Source organism: Oncorhynchus gorbuscha, linkage group LG14 (assembly GCF_021184085.1).
Source record: "Oncorhynchus gorbuscha isolate QuinsamMale2020 ecotype Even-year linkage group LG14, OgorEven_v1.0, whole genome shotgun sequence".
Taxonomy (NCBI): domain Eukaryota; kingdom Metazoa; phylum Chordata; class Actinopteri; order Salmoniformes; family Salmonidae; genus Oncorhynchus; species Oncorhynchus gorbuscha.
This window is the reverse complement of record NC_060186.1, coordinates 36,352,180-36,368,243: the sequence shown is the minus strand read 5'-3', so window position 1 is coordinate 36,368,243 and position 16,064 is coordinate 36,352,180. Positions and strand designations below refer to the sequence as shown.

At 39.6% G+C, this 16,064-nt stretch overlaps 1 protein-coding gene across 2 annotated transcripts; it reads left to right on the top strand.

Annotated features, from left to right (window-relative positions):
* Positions 1-8,263: 8,263 nt before the first annotated feature.
* On the top strand, positions 8,264-15,610 carry aida (axin interactor, dorsalization associated). Of its 2 annotated transcripts, XM_046299283.1 has the most exons (11): positions 8,264-8,622; positions 9,417-9,483; positions 9,763-9,816; positions 11,142-11,196; positions 11,305-11,368; positions 11,634-11,737; positions 11,988-11,996; positions 12,791-12,913; positions 13,128-13,250; positions 13,380-13,497; positions 13,713-15,610. In XM_046299283.1, the coding sequence occupies exons 1-11, from the start codon at positions 8,516-8,518 to the stop codon at positions 13,807-13,809; spliced, it is 921 nt and encodes a 306-aa protein (XP_046155239.1). In that variant the 5' UTR covers positions 8,264-8,515; the 3' UTR covers positions 13,810-15,610. The 2 variants fall into 2 exon arrangements, with proteins under 2 accessions (XP_046155239.1, XP_046155240.1); XM_046299284.1 differs by lacking the exon at positions 11,988-11,996.
* The last annotated feature ends 454 nt before the right edge of the window (positions 15,611-16,064 follow it).

The window sequence follows — 16,064 nt, the reverse complement described above, 5'->3', positions numbered from 1 at the left end:
GTGTGTAATCAAGTCTCCGTATAAATTCACCTGCACTGTGATAGTCTCAGAGGTCCGTTAACAGCGCAGAGAGCATCATGAAGAACAAGGAACACACCAGGCAGGTCCGAGATACTGTTGTGAAGAAGTTTAAAGCTGGATTTGGATACAAAAAGATTTCCCAAGCTTTAAACATCCCAAGGAGCACTGTGCAAGCGATAATATTGAAATGGAAGGAGTATCAGACCACTGCAAATCTACCAAGACCTGGCCGTCCCTCTAAACTTTCTAAACTTTCAGCTCATACACTCATAGACTCATAGACTGATCAGAGATGCAGCCAAGAGGCCCATGATCAATCTGGATGAACTGCAGAGATCTACAGCTGAGGTGGGAGACTCTGTCCTGTCCATAGGACAACAATCAGTCGTATATTGCACAAATCTTGCCTTTATGGAAGAGTGGCAAGAAGAAAGCCATTTCTTAAAGATATCCATAAAAAGTGTTGTTTAAAGTTTGCCACAAGCCACCTGGGAGACATACCAAACATGTGGAAGAAGGTTCTCTGGTCAGATGAAACCAAAATTGAACTTTTTGGCAACAATGCAAAATGTTATGTTTGGCGTAAAAGCAACACAGCTCATCACCCTGAACACACCATCCCCCACTGTCAAACATGGTGGTGGCAGCATCATGGTTTGGGCCTGCTTTTCTTCAGCAGGGACAGGGAAGATGGTTAAAATTGATGGGAAGATGGGTGGAGCCAAATACAGGACCATTCTGGAAGAAAACCTGATGGAGTCTGCAAAAGACCAGAGACTGGGACGGAGATTTGTCTTCCAACAAGACAATGATCCAAAACATAAAGCAAAATCTACAATGGAATGGTTAAAAAATAAACATATCCAGGTGTTAGAATGGCCAAGACAAAGTCCAGACCTGAATCCAATCGAGAATCTGTGGAAAGAACTGAAAACTGCTGTTCACAAATGCTCTCCATCCAACCTCACTGAGCTCGAGCTGTTTTGTAAGGAGGAATGGGAAAAATGTCAGTCTCTCGATGTGCAAAACTGATAGAGACATACCCCAAGCGACTTACAGCTGTAATCGCAGCAAAAGGTGGCGCTACAAAGTATTAACTTAAGGGGGCTGAATAATTTTGCACGCCCAATTTTTCAGTTTTTGATTTGTTAAAAAAGTTTGAAATATCCAATAAATGTCGTTCCACTTCATGATTGTGTCCCACTTGTTGTTGATTCTTCACAAAAAATGTAAAAACAGTTTTATATCTTTATGTTTGAAGCCTGAAATGTGGCAAAAGGTCGCAAAGTTCAACGGGGCCGAATACTTTCGCAAGACACTGTAGATCATAACGAATTACTATGGGAATAAATGTCACTGAATTAAAGAAATATTGGAATAAAGTTGTCTAATGAAGGTAAACAAATTGTTGCTTACTGGAAAATACTCTTTCAAATACCCTTTCACATTGTACAGCGCCACTGTTCAGCCTACCACTGTTTCCAATGGCTGTCATATTTATAATGAAGGAAAACCTCCCAGATTGCAGTTCCTAGGGCTTCCACTAGATGTCAACAGTCTTTAGAAAGAGTTTCAGGCTTGTTTTTGGAAAAAATTATGAGAATTTGTAGTTTTTCTAAGTGGCTCCCATTTTGGCTGTAGTGTTTTCAAGCGTGTGGATGAGAGCGCATTCTTTGTTGTTTATCTCCGGTAAAGACAATATCGATTCTCTGTCTTAAATTTTATTGAGGTTTGATTATAAACGTTGTTTGACTTGTTTGGAGAAGTTTTTTTGGTAAAGTTTGGGATTCATTTGGTATGCATTTTGAGGGAAACCGGTGGATTATTGAATGAAGCGAGCCAGCTAAACTGAGTTTTTGGGGATATAAAGAAGGACTTTATCGAATAAAAGGACCATTTGTGATGTAGCTGGAACCTTTTGAAGTGCCAACAGAAGAAAATCTTCAAAAGTAAGTAATTTATTTTATTGCTAGTTCTGACTTTTGTGGTGCACCTGCCTGGTTGAAAAATGTTTTTAATGCTTTTGTGTGCAGGACGCTGTCCTCAGATAATCACATGGTGTGCTTTCGCCGTAAAGCCTTTTTGAAATCTGACACAGCTGCTGGATTAACAAGAAGTTAAGCTTTTTTTTGACACGTGTATTTTCATGAATGTTAAATATGACTATTTCTGTAATTTGAATTTCACGCTCTGCAATTTCACTGGATGTTGTCAAGGTGAGTCGCTAGCGGAACGCCTGCGGCAGAAAGTTTCATCAGATTACAAATTGATCTGTTGTTTTTTTGAAAACAAAATAATATATAGCCTTCCTGCTGTGGACATCTATTTCAGCACTGTTTCGCGCTGCTCTGAGACAAGCATGGAGAAATGAAAATGTTCCATTTATATTCCATGATATTTTTAAGATGTGTAGATTGAATATAGGCAAGCAATGTATGCTAAATAATGAAGTTAGGTTTCTCCAGAAAAAAATCATTCTAAATAACAAACTGCCTTTATTTACAAATTAGTGAGAATGTCTCACCCCATGTTCAACAATTGCCTTTTTCTTCACACTAGGTTAAATGAAAACGAACCTCTAAAATATCATTACTTTAAAAAATATATATTAGTATTATTAAATACATTTTTTAAAAGCCCCTTAGATATTCTCACAGATCCTAACAGAAGTGCCTTAGATATTCATTTAGAATCATCCAATCCTCTAAATGTAATTATTGGCGGAGTCACATCATTGAAAAAAATATTTATGTCCATGACATATTAATGTCCATGATATAGGAAAGAGATGTTTGACGAGCAGGTGTCCATATTTGTGGTCATGTATTGTATCTTTTGTTAAGTGTGTCATAACTCCACCAGTCCTATTCATATCATTTACAAAGATTATACCATTAATATTAGTATTTTCTGGTGGATTAAACTGAAATTGCAAAAAGACTTCTATATATCTATATATTTATTGTATTAAAAATAGTGATAGGTTGGATATGATTTCATTTTCAGATAACCAAAACTGAGATGTAATCTGAATTAGAGGTAAAGTTGGTTTTATATTCACACATTCACATTCAGACAGACGTAGATGAAGTTGAGCTTTCTATTTAGTCAATTTTTCAACATATTACAGCTAGCTGAGCAAAATATGTTTTGTTTTCCCTTTGGATTGACAGAGAATGCCTTCTATAGCCAGCGTAAATGACCGCGTTAAAAAAAGTCCCACAATGCCTCTCTTCTTCTTCTTCTATGAGGTTTAACGACAGTTGGCATGTTGCATTACCGCCACCTACTAGACTGGAGTACAACTCTCTTATACTTCGCTTGAAAAATCAAAATGTACTAAATAAACACCCTACCATCTAACACTACACTCACTAATTTCAAAATATTATAAAATAAAGTTAACACCACCCTACTCCATTAATTCCTACCTCATGCCATCATCCCAAAAGGATGGGATATCACCACTTAACACGGCCTGTAACTCTTCTGTTGTCGCACACCCAAATACCTCTCTGCAGCTGCCACCACAACTTTAATTATGGTGGCAGAGACTTCCGATCCATCCCTGTAGTACAATTGATAACCATTGCTATACTGAAACTTATATCACTTTTTGGCCTATCCCTCTGTACTGGTATGTTCTACTACTTTCACCACTCCTCCCTTTACCCATCTTCCTCTACTTTCTTCACTACCTCAGCATATGACAACTTCTGCACTACTCTAACCGTGGAAACCTCAACCTACCTCTCCTGCATGGGACATTTCTGATCCCCAGCTCCATGGTCACCTGTACAATTAACACATTCCACTACTTTCCCTAATACTCCACATTCTTTTGTCTCATGCCCTTCTGCACATTTCTCACACCTTGGACCCTCCCTCCTACATACTGCTGCCACATGCCCATAAGCTTGACACGTGTAACAACATAACATAACAGATTACCATAATTCCTGGTATGTGAGTGTACAGTACAATACCTGCATTCTTTTTATTGGCCCTCATGAGAAATATTTTTGAAATGCATAATTGCTTTTCTTCTTTGCTTGTTCCCATCAAACCTCGGCAGATCAGTGATTATTTCACGGAAAATAGATAGGATTAAAGAATGTGTTTCCCAAAAATTCAAACTGGGCCTGGGGTTCGGTGTCAGACCTCACACTAACTGATTGTTAATGAGTCCCAATGCATCCCAGCCTAAACACTTCCATATGGAACCGTTCAAGCATTTATTATGACGACATTTTGTGACGTTTTTGTTCGTTTTGGACTTTAGACAGATCGGGTGTAACCGATGTGAAATGGCTAGCTAGTTAGCTGTGGTGTGCGCTAATAGCATTTCAATCGGTGACCTCACTCTCTCTGAGACCTTGAAGTAGTTGTTCCCCTTGCTCTGCAAGGGCCGCGGCTTTTGTGGAGCGAGGGTGACTGTTGTCTGTGTGCAGAGGGTCCCTGGTTCGGGCCCAGGTAGGGGCGAGGAGAGGGACAAAAGCTAAACTGTTACATTGATGCTGTTAACCCATTTCTTTGGAGCTATGGGTAACGATGATTCGAGGGTGGCTGTTGTCGATGTGTGCAGAGGGTCCCTGGTTCGAGCCCAAGTGGGGGCGAGGAGAGGGGCGAAAGCTATAGTGTTACACGGGCACGCAAATCCACGCCCCCTCTTCGGCGACTGGTCAACAGGGATTTTCAATGAAGCGCATGTTGTTGTCATTCAATGAGAGACGACTCGTCCTCATGCACATTTATCCACTTGAAAAATACTGCACCAAACACCCTACTCATATGAAAAATTGCACGACTAAGATCTCTTCGGGCAGGTTTTACTTAGCATTATGTGTTCCCTACCAAGTGCTTATAAGGGCACAGATGACAGACCGGTAGGATTCCAGTTGAGGTTGTTGAATGACGCAGATTCACATAGAGCATTAACGGCATGGCAGTATGGCTTGACAATTGTGTTAACCAAGAGTGTGTGTGGTTCTGAAAAGGGTGAAATTAAATACAATAGTAAATGGCAGGTATAGGCTTAGTACAACCACCCATTACATAAGCTATAAATAATATGGCTACAATAGGTTCTGCTGCACAGAGCAATACCATCTAACACCATGGCTGTGACTTCACTAATGAATGATCAGAGTGCAAATACACAGCACTACTGAGCAGAACCATCATCCTCACACAACTGCATGAACCTGAATGTACAGTATGTATATACCGCACATGTTCTTATCACATTGCACATGGTCTCCTACATACTGCTGTTTAAGAGTATTACTAACAGGATGAAGGAGTGCTCTTCTATCTGTTCAGTTTACAATGACAAACCTGCATCTGCCTGAGGAGAGAAGTTTTAATTTTGGGTGGAGTACATAGGAAGGGTCTGAGACAATTTTATTTGGCTGTCGCATGATTGTGTGTTCACACCCATCATATTAATTGATGTCTGGATAGTAATTTTAAAGTAACTGAAAATTTCACAAACCAGCAAAAATGACATATAATAGAAAGCTCTCTATAACAGTCTGGTAGAAAAGGAACATGACCTTGGGTTTAACTCCAAAAACCCTGCATCACACCACCGGTGAGTAGTCACCAAACAAAAAACATTTTCTTTATGTATGAAGTGGTGGTAATCACACCACTGCACAAACCTCCCAATCAATCATATGTTCTTTTTAAAGCCCATTTTATATCAGGAGTTATCATTAAGTGCTTATACAGCAACCAGGCACAGCCAAAAGAGGAATGGTCACTCCTCTCTAGGTTTTCCCCTTGGCTCCTGCCTTTCTAGGCAGTTTTCCCTAGCCACTACGGTATGCTTTGCTTGCTCTTGGGGGGTTTAGGCCAGGATTTAAGAGTACACGTGGCCAATTAAGGCCACATTTTTCTTCAAGATGTTTGAGCATGTTAACACACTTTACAGTTTCAGCCAAACTATGTAAAAGTCATTAGGTTAATTTGACAGTCTTTTCATAATATGTTATGTTGCCCATTATGTTTCCAAATGCCTGAAGGTATCACGTTCATCTGTACAAACATAGTACGCAAGTATAAACACCATGGGACAACCATGGGACAAACCAGCCGTCATACAGCTCAGGAAGGAGACATGTTCTGTTTCTACAAAAGTATCTATATCCACAGTAAAACGAGTCCTATATCAACATAACCTGAAAGGCCTCACAGCAAGGAAGAAGCCACTGCTCCAAAACCACCATAAAAAAGCCAGACTACGGTTTGCAACTGCACGTGAGGACAAAGATCGTACTTTTTGGAGAAATGTCCTCTGGTGTGATGAAACAAAAATAGAACTGTTTGGCCATAATGACCATTGTTATGTTTGGAGGAAAATGGGGAAGGCTTGCAAGTCAAAGAACAACATCCCAACCGTGAAGCATGGGGGTGGCAGCAGTATGTAGTGGAGGTGCTTTCCTGCAGGAGGGACTGGTGCACTTCACAACTTCACAAAACTTCACACAATAGATGTCATCATGAGGTAGGGAAATTATGTGGATATATTGAAGCAACATCTCAAGACATCACTCAGGAAGTTAAAGCTTGGTCGCAAATGGGTCTTCCAAATGGACAATGACCCCATGCATACTTCCAAAGTTGTGGCAAAATGGTTTAAGGACAACAAAGCCAAGGTATTGGAGTGGCCATCACAAAGCTCTGACCTCAACCCTACAAAAAATTTGTAGGCAGAACTGAAAAAGCATGTGCGAGCAAGGAGGCCTAAACCTGACTCAATTACACCAGCTCTGTCAGGAGGAATGGGACAAAATTCACTCAACTTTATTGTGGGAAGCTTGTGGAAGGCTACCTGAAACTTTTGACCTAGTTCAACAATTTAAAGGCAATGCTACCAAATACTAATTGAGTGTATGTCAAATTCTGACCCACTGGGAATGTGATGAAAGAAATAAAAGCTGAAATAAATCATTCTCTCTACTATTAATCAGACATTTCACATTCTTAAAATAAATTGGTGATCCTAACTGACCTAAGACAGGGTATTTTTACTAGGAATAAATGTCAAGAATTGTGAAAAATTTAGTTGAAATGTATTTGGCTAAGGTGCATGTAAACTTCTGACTTCAACTGTATGTTAGATATTGCTGCACTTTCAGAACTAGAAGCACAATAATTTTGCTACACTCATAATAACATATGCTAACCATGTGTATGTGACCAACACAATTTTATTTGAGATCCTATTGGTGCGTTGTAGCATATATTTGCATATACCATTATGGAATGCCTACTCTGTGATGTGCGAGTGTGCAATAACTCAATTCGCATTTGTACTCCTTTGAAACAATGCACTTTTGAAAAACCTTTAGTAGAGGGTAAAGTCTACAAAAATGTGTCCACTCTGTTTGTAACAGATTCTAGTTTAGGGAACAGACTACTGTATATTGAGATGAAATGTTTAATTGATATAAACATTTGCAGAATATCGGGCCAAATACACTTGGCTTCCTCTCACTACTATATTTGGTGGTGGGTAGAAACACCAAGCAGATGCTTCGCATTTATACATTCGTGAAATATCTGTCTCAATGTTCTATCTGTGATAACGTCCTCCCAGGCTGGCCGGAAGTGACACACGGTCAGGAACACAGCTCATTCAAAACCGTAACCAATCACAGAGAAACCGTCCAACGCCAGATCCTCCCAACAGTGCTCCCTATCCTCTCACTTCTCTCGACACGCCTATTGAAAGGGTCACTCTGGCGATGCAGCTACCTCCACTTGCTGAATATACCAAATATGTTTTATAAATAGACCAAGATAGACAACAGCATGTCGTTTATAATGGAAACAAATTAGTCACAGTTGGCAGAACAAAGGTGGGTAGAATCCATGCACGAGCTGGCATTTATCTGCATATTTTAGTTAGGGAACGCCTACTCTGTGAAGTGCGCCTGTGCAAAAACTCAATTCGCCTTGGCACTCATTTCAAACAACGCGATTTTTAAAAACTTTTGCAAAGGGTACAGTCTACAAAACCTGGTCCACTCTGTTCATGACAGATATTCGTTTTGGGAACAGAAAACTGTATTTAAATCAAATGTTTAATCGATGAGGAAATTTGCATAATGTCGGTCAAAATCCATCTCGTTCCATCTTCTCCTACTGCCGGCCAGTGGGCTTCCAGTCACTACCATATTAGTAAGTGGAAACGCCAAGCGGATGCTTCACATTCATACATCCGGTGAAATATCTGTCTCAAAAGTTTATCTGTGACTCTACTGCATATTGTGAGAGGCGGGATTTCCCTTCGTTTACGGATAGAGGTTTAGGTGAGAACATAGAAGGGATCGTTACTGTATCAACTATTGGTTGGCCTATCACAGGTTTATGTGAACGCCTCAGTACAGTAGCACAACTACTAGGATACAATGTTCCGGCGAGGGACATAGTAGGCCGTATCGGCGATGCTAACCTGAAACGTCTTGTGCAACTCCACCCTGTGAACATGTCTGATGTCAACAAGACTATCCAGAAATGGCACGCGAGTTTCACAAAAGGCACGGACTTTGATTCTTGGGGACAATTAGTAGAGGCCATAGATGAGTACCAAATGTAAGTTGCATCATCTGTCACAGTGTTTAGAAGAATGACAAGAATGCGAAAGGATGGCTGCATCTTACTATCTATTCAAGATAATGTTTACACCGCTCATCTCGAAATATGTAGTAAAATATATCATTATCGTTTTCATGAAGTATCAGGAAAGCCAGCAAATCTAAAAACCATCAGCAATAGAAAGCCATTGCATGATCTTTGATGTGGTGTAACTGTAACTATTTTCTATTTGCGTTACATTATCACAAAGATGGGAAGTCTATTTGCATCTGTTACAATGTTGCTATCATATTAGTTTATAAATCACAATTAGAATTTGGGTTGATGCATTCTTAAAATGCAATTTATATGACAGAGCAAGTCACTCATATGGGCATAGGGAAATGATCTGCCACACCCTCCTATTCTAATGGGTGGAGCTCTGATCTGTGGATGTGTCATAAGCTGCTTCTGATGAACAAAAACAAATGAGGATATATTCAAGACATTATTAAATAAGTTTATCTTAAAATAGTATACTGTATTACACAGGAATGACAATCATGCTAATTTTGAGGCTACTGTACCTCTTCTCTTGGCCCAGGAGGGGGCATGAGAATAATGCATTTAATTATTTCATTGCCACAACACCCATTCTTAGATGCCTTCAACGATGACTAGTGCTGTAGGTTACAACAATTTTTACTCAGCATATTTGTTAACATATTGTTTCCATATTTTGGGAACTATTAGTTTAACTTGATTAAGAATATGCATTTAACTGATGTTTCTATTAATTTATATGTATATAGACTCGCAAGGCAGCTGCAGAAAGAGGTACAGTCAACAAACCCATCTGACTTCACAGAGGACCAGAAGGTACATACTTTTCTCAGACTAATTTCAACACCAGGTGAATTAATGAATACTCATATTCAACACTGGGTGAATTAATGACTACTTATAGGCTTAGGCTACCTCAACCTCACTTTCCTCTATCTCATTATCATATAGCCTATGTGGATTTTCATATGCCTTCTTTTTATAGCTGAAAGATACAGTTTTTCATCACAACATATTTATTAACAGAAAAAGGTTTGACATTCAGTAATGATGTGAAACCTGATTTTTTTTTATATATTATTTTTTTATTTTTAGAAAACATTAGGGAAGTTTGCAACATGCCTGGAGATGAGAAGCTCTGCCTTGCAGGTTTGTACCTCTGATTACCTAATACCACTAAATGAATGCTCTCTTTCTACCTATTCATCAGTGTTGAACTGTCTATAGGCGAGGTGATGAATGCATCCAATACCAATCTGTGATGGCAAATCAAATTACATTTTATCTATCACATGTCCCGAATACAACAGGTGTAGGTAGACCTTACAGTGAAATGCTTACTTACAAGCCCTTAACCAACAATGCAGTAGTAAGAACAAAATACAACAAAAAAATAAAATAAAAGTAACAAATAATTAAAGAGCAGCAGTGAAATAACAATAGCGAGGCTATATACAGGAGTTACCGGTACAAAGTCAATGTGCGGGGGCACCGGTTAGTCGAGGTAATTGAGGTAATATGTACATGTAGGTAGAGTTATTAAAGTGACTATGCATAGAAAATAAACAGAGAGTAGCAGCAGCGTAACAGAGGGGTGGGTGCAATGCAAATGGTCTGGGTAGCCATTTGATTAGATATTCAGGAGTCTTATTTCTTGGGGGTAGAAGCTGTTTAGAAGCCTCTTGGACCTAAACTTGGCGCTCCGGTACCGCTTGCCGTGCGGTAGCAGAGAGAACAGTCTAGGGTGGCTGGAGTCTTTGACAATTTTTAGGACTTTCCTGACACCACCTGGTATAAGAGGTCCTGGATGGCAGGAAGCTTGGCCTTACGCACTACCCTCTGTTGTGCCTTGTGGCCGGAGGCCGAGCTGTTGCCATATAAGGCAGTGATGCAACCAGTCAGGATGCATTCGACGGTGCAGCTGTCGAAACTTTTCAGGATCTGAGGACCCATGCCAAATCTTTTCAGTCTCCTGAGGGGGAATAGGTTTTGTCGTGCCCTCTTCGCGACTATCTTGGTGTGCTTGGACCATGTTAGTTTGTTGGTGATGTGGACATCAAAGGAGCTTGAAGCTCTCAACCTGCACCACTACAGCCCTGTCGATGAGAATGGGGTGTGTTCGGTCCTCCTTTTCCTGTAGTCCACATTCATCTCCTTTGTCTTGAGTATTCATCTAATTAAGTGTGTATGTGGACATGTTACGTCTCGCCGGCCAATTATCATATTGATGAAAATCCAGTGTCTGTGTTATGACTAACATACGATTGATTAGATGATGTTACACTCATTCTGTTTTTTTGAATGATTTCCATGATATGCATTTAACTCTGTAACACAGCCTTGTCAGTGAATCACAGGAAGATTTTGTCAGAGTTGTCAGATGTTCCAAGGCTGTGACAATTGGCTCCCAAATGTATTCACGTCTTCAGCGAATTCTTGATTTCAGTATTTCCCATCTTCTTTTGCTCCTTTAGTGCACACAATCTCAGGAGGAGTTCAAGTTGGAAGATCTGAAGAAACTGGAAATTAGTGTGTATACTAGGAAGAATTTGATATCGTCAACATCTGAATGATTTATTCATCATAAGTTGAATGTTTTGGAAATGGTATGTGTTAATTGTGCTTTTCTCTCAACAGTTATCAAGAGTATTTTGACGTATAACAAAGATTTTCCTTTTGATGTGCAGCCAGTGCCCTTGAGGTAAATGAAGATCGATGAACCATCACAATGCAGGCCACTTATTGTCGTGCCCAATGTAAATTGCAGAGAAAACCCAGAAGTTTTTTTTGTTTAAGTACACAATAATCAGAACAAATCAGAGCAAATTATGGAGTAAAGCAAATGGTATTACTAAAAATTCAACAATGGCTTCCCCACCTGAATGACCTAATCTAATCTCCTAACAATGTGCTGAGTCTGTAAATATTCAAAACAAATAATCTAATGAATGAAATCTTACATTCAGGAGAATCCTGGCCCCGGGGGAGGAGGAGAACTTGGAGGTGGAAGAAGAGGAGGATGCTGCTACAGGAGCAGGCTCCCCAGAGTCCTTTCCCAACAGAGTACCAGGTAAGTACTCACAAAGTACTTGCAAAGTACTCAACAAATACAGTGTTTTATTTGTAATCTATGATGTATATAGAGCATTCATAATCATTGGTCACTATTCTGAATCTGTTGACTGTGTAATTTTGCCATGGTTATTTATTTTGGCTTTGTGTGGCCCTGTTTCGAGTGCCTTTGTGATTGCTGTCTCCTCTGTTCCCTGTCTCTCTGCATGGCTTCGTCGCTCTGTCCTCACTGCCTGCTCCATTCACAGTTTTGCAAGGTATGGTTTGGTTGAAAAGTAAGGGGCTTGCATGGGTCTGAATGAGTCTATGTCTTTTTATAGTCTTGTCATAGCATGAATATGATTGCCTACTGATGGACAGTTTGTTATTATCAAAAACCCTATCCTACTACTACTAGATAGCTTTAGTTGTTGAATCTACTTTTCAACGTCTTTTTTTTATAAGCATTCACCAAAACGTGTATGTCATCTTAGCCTTATCTGTTAGTCAGTCTACAACTTCTTCTGCTGCCTATTATTGTATAAGTAAAATACTGCTGACAGTAATGACTTGAAGAAGGATCTGTAAGTATAAACACTGGTTACGTCCCAAATGACACCCTATTCCCTATGCAGTGCATTACGGGCCCCGGTCAAAAGTTGTGCACTATAGTAGTGCACTTGTCCCCCTTGCCCATTTTATTTTTATTTTTTTATTCCTTGTAAGTTCTTGTGCTGTTAGGGGAATAACCTATGTGTAAATGTAACAATCTGCTGCTGTATGTTTTTGTGATATTTGTGATCGTTTTGTTTGTCTTGTGTAGTTTCTTAATCATTGTACATAAACGGTATGTGTAAACATGTATACGCAGGGCCCAGCTGTAAAAGGGACCTTGGTCTCTGTCTGTGTTCCTTGTTGAAACAAAGGTATAATAAAATAATAATATAGGGAGTAGGGTTCCATTTGGGACATTACCATTATCTTGATTTCAGCTGCATTAGTCCTGGGGACGTGGGAATGTTTTCTGCAATTATTGTATCTTAGAAAGTTACAGCTTTCATGTCTCCAACAGGGACATTGTTGCCACGGTTACCCTCAGAGCCCAGGATGTCGCTGCTCACAATAAAGATTGACAAGATTGGGCTGAAAGATGCAGGGCAATGCATTGATCCCTACATGACAGTTAGTGTGAAAGGTACTATATATAGGCTATATTGTTTACATTGCTGAAATGAGTTGCTTACCTTCACATCTGAAATGGTAAGGTCTGAAGCAGTGATAATCTAGAAAAATGTTTAAATAATTATCTCTGTTGAGTTGACACTTGACAGTACATTTAAAAGAAATATATATATAATTTATTCCTACAGAACAGCCCAAGTGAATCTGAACATTTTGTTTCCCAACAGATTTGAGTGGCATTGATTTGAACCCAGTGCAAGACACACCTGTGGCAACACGAAAGGAGGACACATACATTCACTTCAGCGTAGACATTGAGATCCAGAGACATATCGAGAGACTACCAAAAGGTAGTCAAACGTTCTATTTCTACTGAATTAGTAGTGGGGGCCTCTATTTAGCCAGTATCATGCAATATTAACCTAATACAGTGTCAGTTTATGCTCAATTGTTAATCCTGAATTTTGTTCATGTTCCAGGGGCAGCTATTTTCTTTGAGTTCAAGCACTATAAACCCAAGAAGGGGTTTACCAGCACAAAATGTTTTGCCTTCATGGAAATGGATGAGATCAAACCTGGTCCCATTGTGATCGAGTTGTGAGTGACACATTTTGTGTTTTCCAGATTAACTTTCTTTAAATGTACTCACTATTTTATTTTAAGATGAAAATAAATGACATTTGATAACTATTTATTTTGAGAATGTCAGATTTCAGCTATTTTTCTGGGAGGGGGGGGGGGGTTATAGGGTTCAGTCTGCTCTTTGAATATACCGTTTGAATGAATCATGTATTTATGCTATCGGATGTCAGGTACAAGAAGCCTACTGACTTCAAGAGGAAGAAGCTCCAGCTCCTGACCAAGAAGCCACTCTATCTCCACCTCCACCAGACGTTGCACAAAGATTAATAACCGAGGTCACTGAGTAGAGCACATCAAGAATGCAGAAGCGCCACAGAATTCCACTGTAGTCATCAGACATCCAGCAAAGTTTGGTGTACCGACTCCCTATCCGCCTCCACTCACATCAGCAATACTAAACCCAGCTGGCCCAAATGCCACAACCTCAACTCTGTGATAGGACGACCCTGTATGACACATATTAACTACAGCGATGACAACACACTACTGTATAATGCTGCTTCGTAACCAAGTGGGAGGTGGGAATTTACCAGTTGTGAAGTCGTAAATACCAGTTGGATGCATTCACGTGCTTTGAAAAGATCATTTGGCTAATGGCCAACAAGCTACCTAAACCATAAACTAAAAGCTATCATGTTGGTAAACAAATGAGTGTTAAAAAAAACATATTAATAGGTTGCTTTTTATAAACAATGATTTGTTGCATTTAATTGCAGAAAAATGCTGTTATTCAGGTCAAGTAGGTGACGTCAGAGGTCAGCATGTGGGAGAAGTGGGAGCTCAGGATGATGTATGAGTTTCCCACTAGTAATTACCAGTTGGAGGGCCTTTCAAATGGATTTTTCCCAGTTGTATATGGTAAATTCCCACTTGGTTACAAACGCATTTGACCCCTCTGGTGCCAATTAGAAATCACTTTTTTCTCTCTTCTCTGCATGACGCTCAATGGAAAAGAAGAGTTGAGAAAGCAATTGGTACTGTATGTCAAACAAACAGCAGAAAATGGTATTTTACTAGGCAAGTCAGTTAAGAACAAATTCTTATTTTCAATGGTGGCCTAGGAACAGTGGGTTAACTGCCTGTTCAGGGGTAGAACGACAGATTTGTACTTTGTCAACTCGGGGATTCAAACTTGCAACCTTTCGGTTACTAGTCCAACACTCTAACCACTAGGCTACCCTGCCTCGTCTTTAGTCTTCCTCTGCCTTTCCCTTTGGGGATGAAAGAGGATCAACATGGTCATTGGTGCTCAAGTGGTGTATTGATGATGTCATATCCTGGTGCAAATGTCAAAATATCTCATTGTGCCCATTTGACACTGCCACAGTGAAAATATATAACTGCCCTGTTCATTTACTTACATCCTTATCACTGATCTAGCGTTATTTAATAGGTAAAAGTAATATATTGGGATATTTGCTTTAATCTATCCTATCACATATGTGTGATTACTTCCAAGGATGGGAGGAAAGATGCATTTTTTTAGCATTCAAAAAGGATTCTGAGATGCTATGTCATCCTGTTATAAAGGGAGTTGAAAAGGATGCTGCATGAATTGAAGATGACTTTTACCTTTGTTTTGAATGCTGTTCCCATCAAGGCCACAATGGCTAACCACTATTTAAACATTGTCTCCATTTTATTAAAATGTGGATATTTTTTTGTTGTAATGGCACTAACTGAATACAGTTATGGTGCTTTCAAGACAACTGGGAACTCTGAAAAAATTTGGTCAAATCATGACGTCAGTGATCTTCGGGTTGGAAAGTCAGAGATCTAGAAAGGTGCCAGAGTTCCCAACTTGGATGACTTAAAATATTTCTCCCAGTCAGAGCTTGTTTTTTTCCAGAGTTCCCGGTTGTCTTGAACACACTGAAGTCGGAGATTTCTGAGTTCCCAGTCGTTTTGAACACGGCATTAAGAGACACTAATCAGTGCTGTCCGACAGGGTTGACGATTGTCAATACAGTGTTGTGCTTTTGGTAACAGGTTGTGAGAAAATGAACATTTATCATTGGACTGACAATTTACACTACTTTCATTTTTAATAAACAAAATGCTGTTTGAATAGTGGTCCTTCTTTACACTTACTAAAGGAGCGAAACCAGACATGTCAAATTTTCACTGGGCTTGTTTGACATTGCAGGTGACCGCTGACTGATAAACAAATGACCTCGCATCATAAAATAAACGACTCATTATTCGTAGATCAGTTAGTCATATTTGATTCTCACGAACATAGCCACTGCCGTGTAAGACTAGCGAAGGCTTTGCAGCAGTGCCCATAGTAATTACCAGAATTATCCACTTAAATCAGGAATAAACAGATGGGTATTTACTGTAGCAGTTGTTAGCATATACAAAGACAGGAAATTCAAGTGTTGTGTGTCGACAGAAAATCCACTTAGTCATCATGATTAACCTTCAGTAACTCCATTTATGGCGTTACATACTGTAGAAATGTACAATGTCAATACAAACCTGGAAGGTGATTGACAAACCCTGTTCATTCTAATCTGCAC

Bases quoted from the DNA above. Each gene is read 5' to 3' on its own strand.
- aida (XM_046299283.1), top strand. From the start codon at position 8,516: ATGTCTGATGTCAACAAGACTATCCAGAAATGGCACGCGAGTTTCACA. The intron at 12,914-13,127 runs GTACTATATATA...GTTTCCCAACAG, and splicing joins CATGACAGTTAGTGTGAAAG to ATTTGAGTGGCATTGATTTG. The intron at 13,251-13,379 runs GTAGTCAAACGT...TTCATGTTCCAG, and splicing joins TATCGAGAGACTACCAAAAG to GGGCAGCTATTTTCTTTGAG.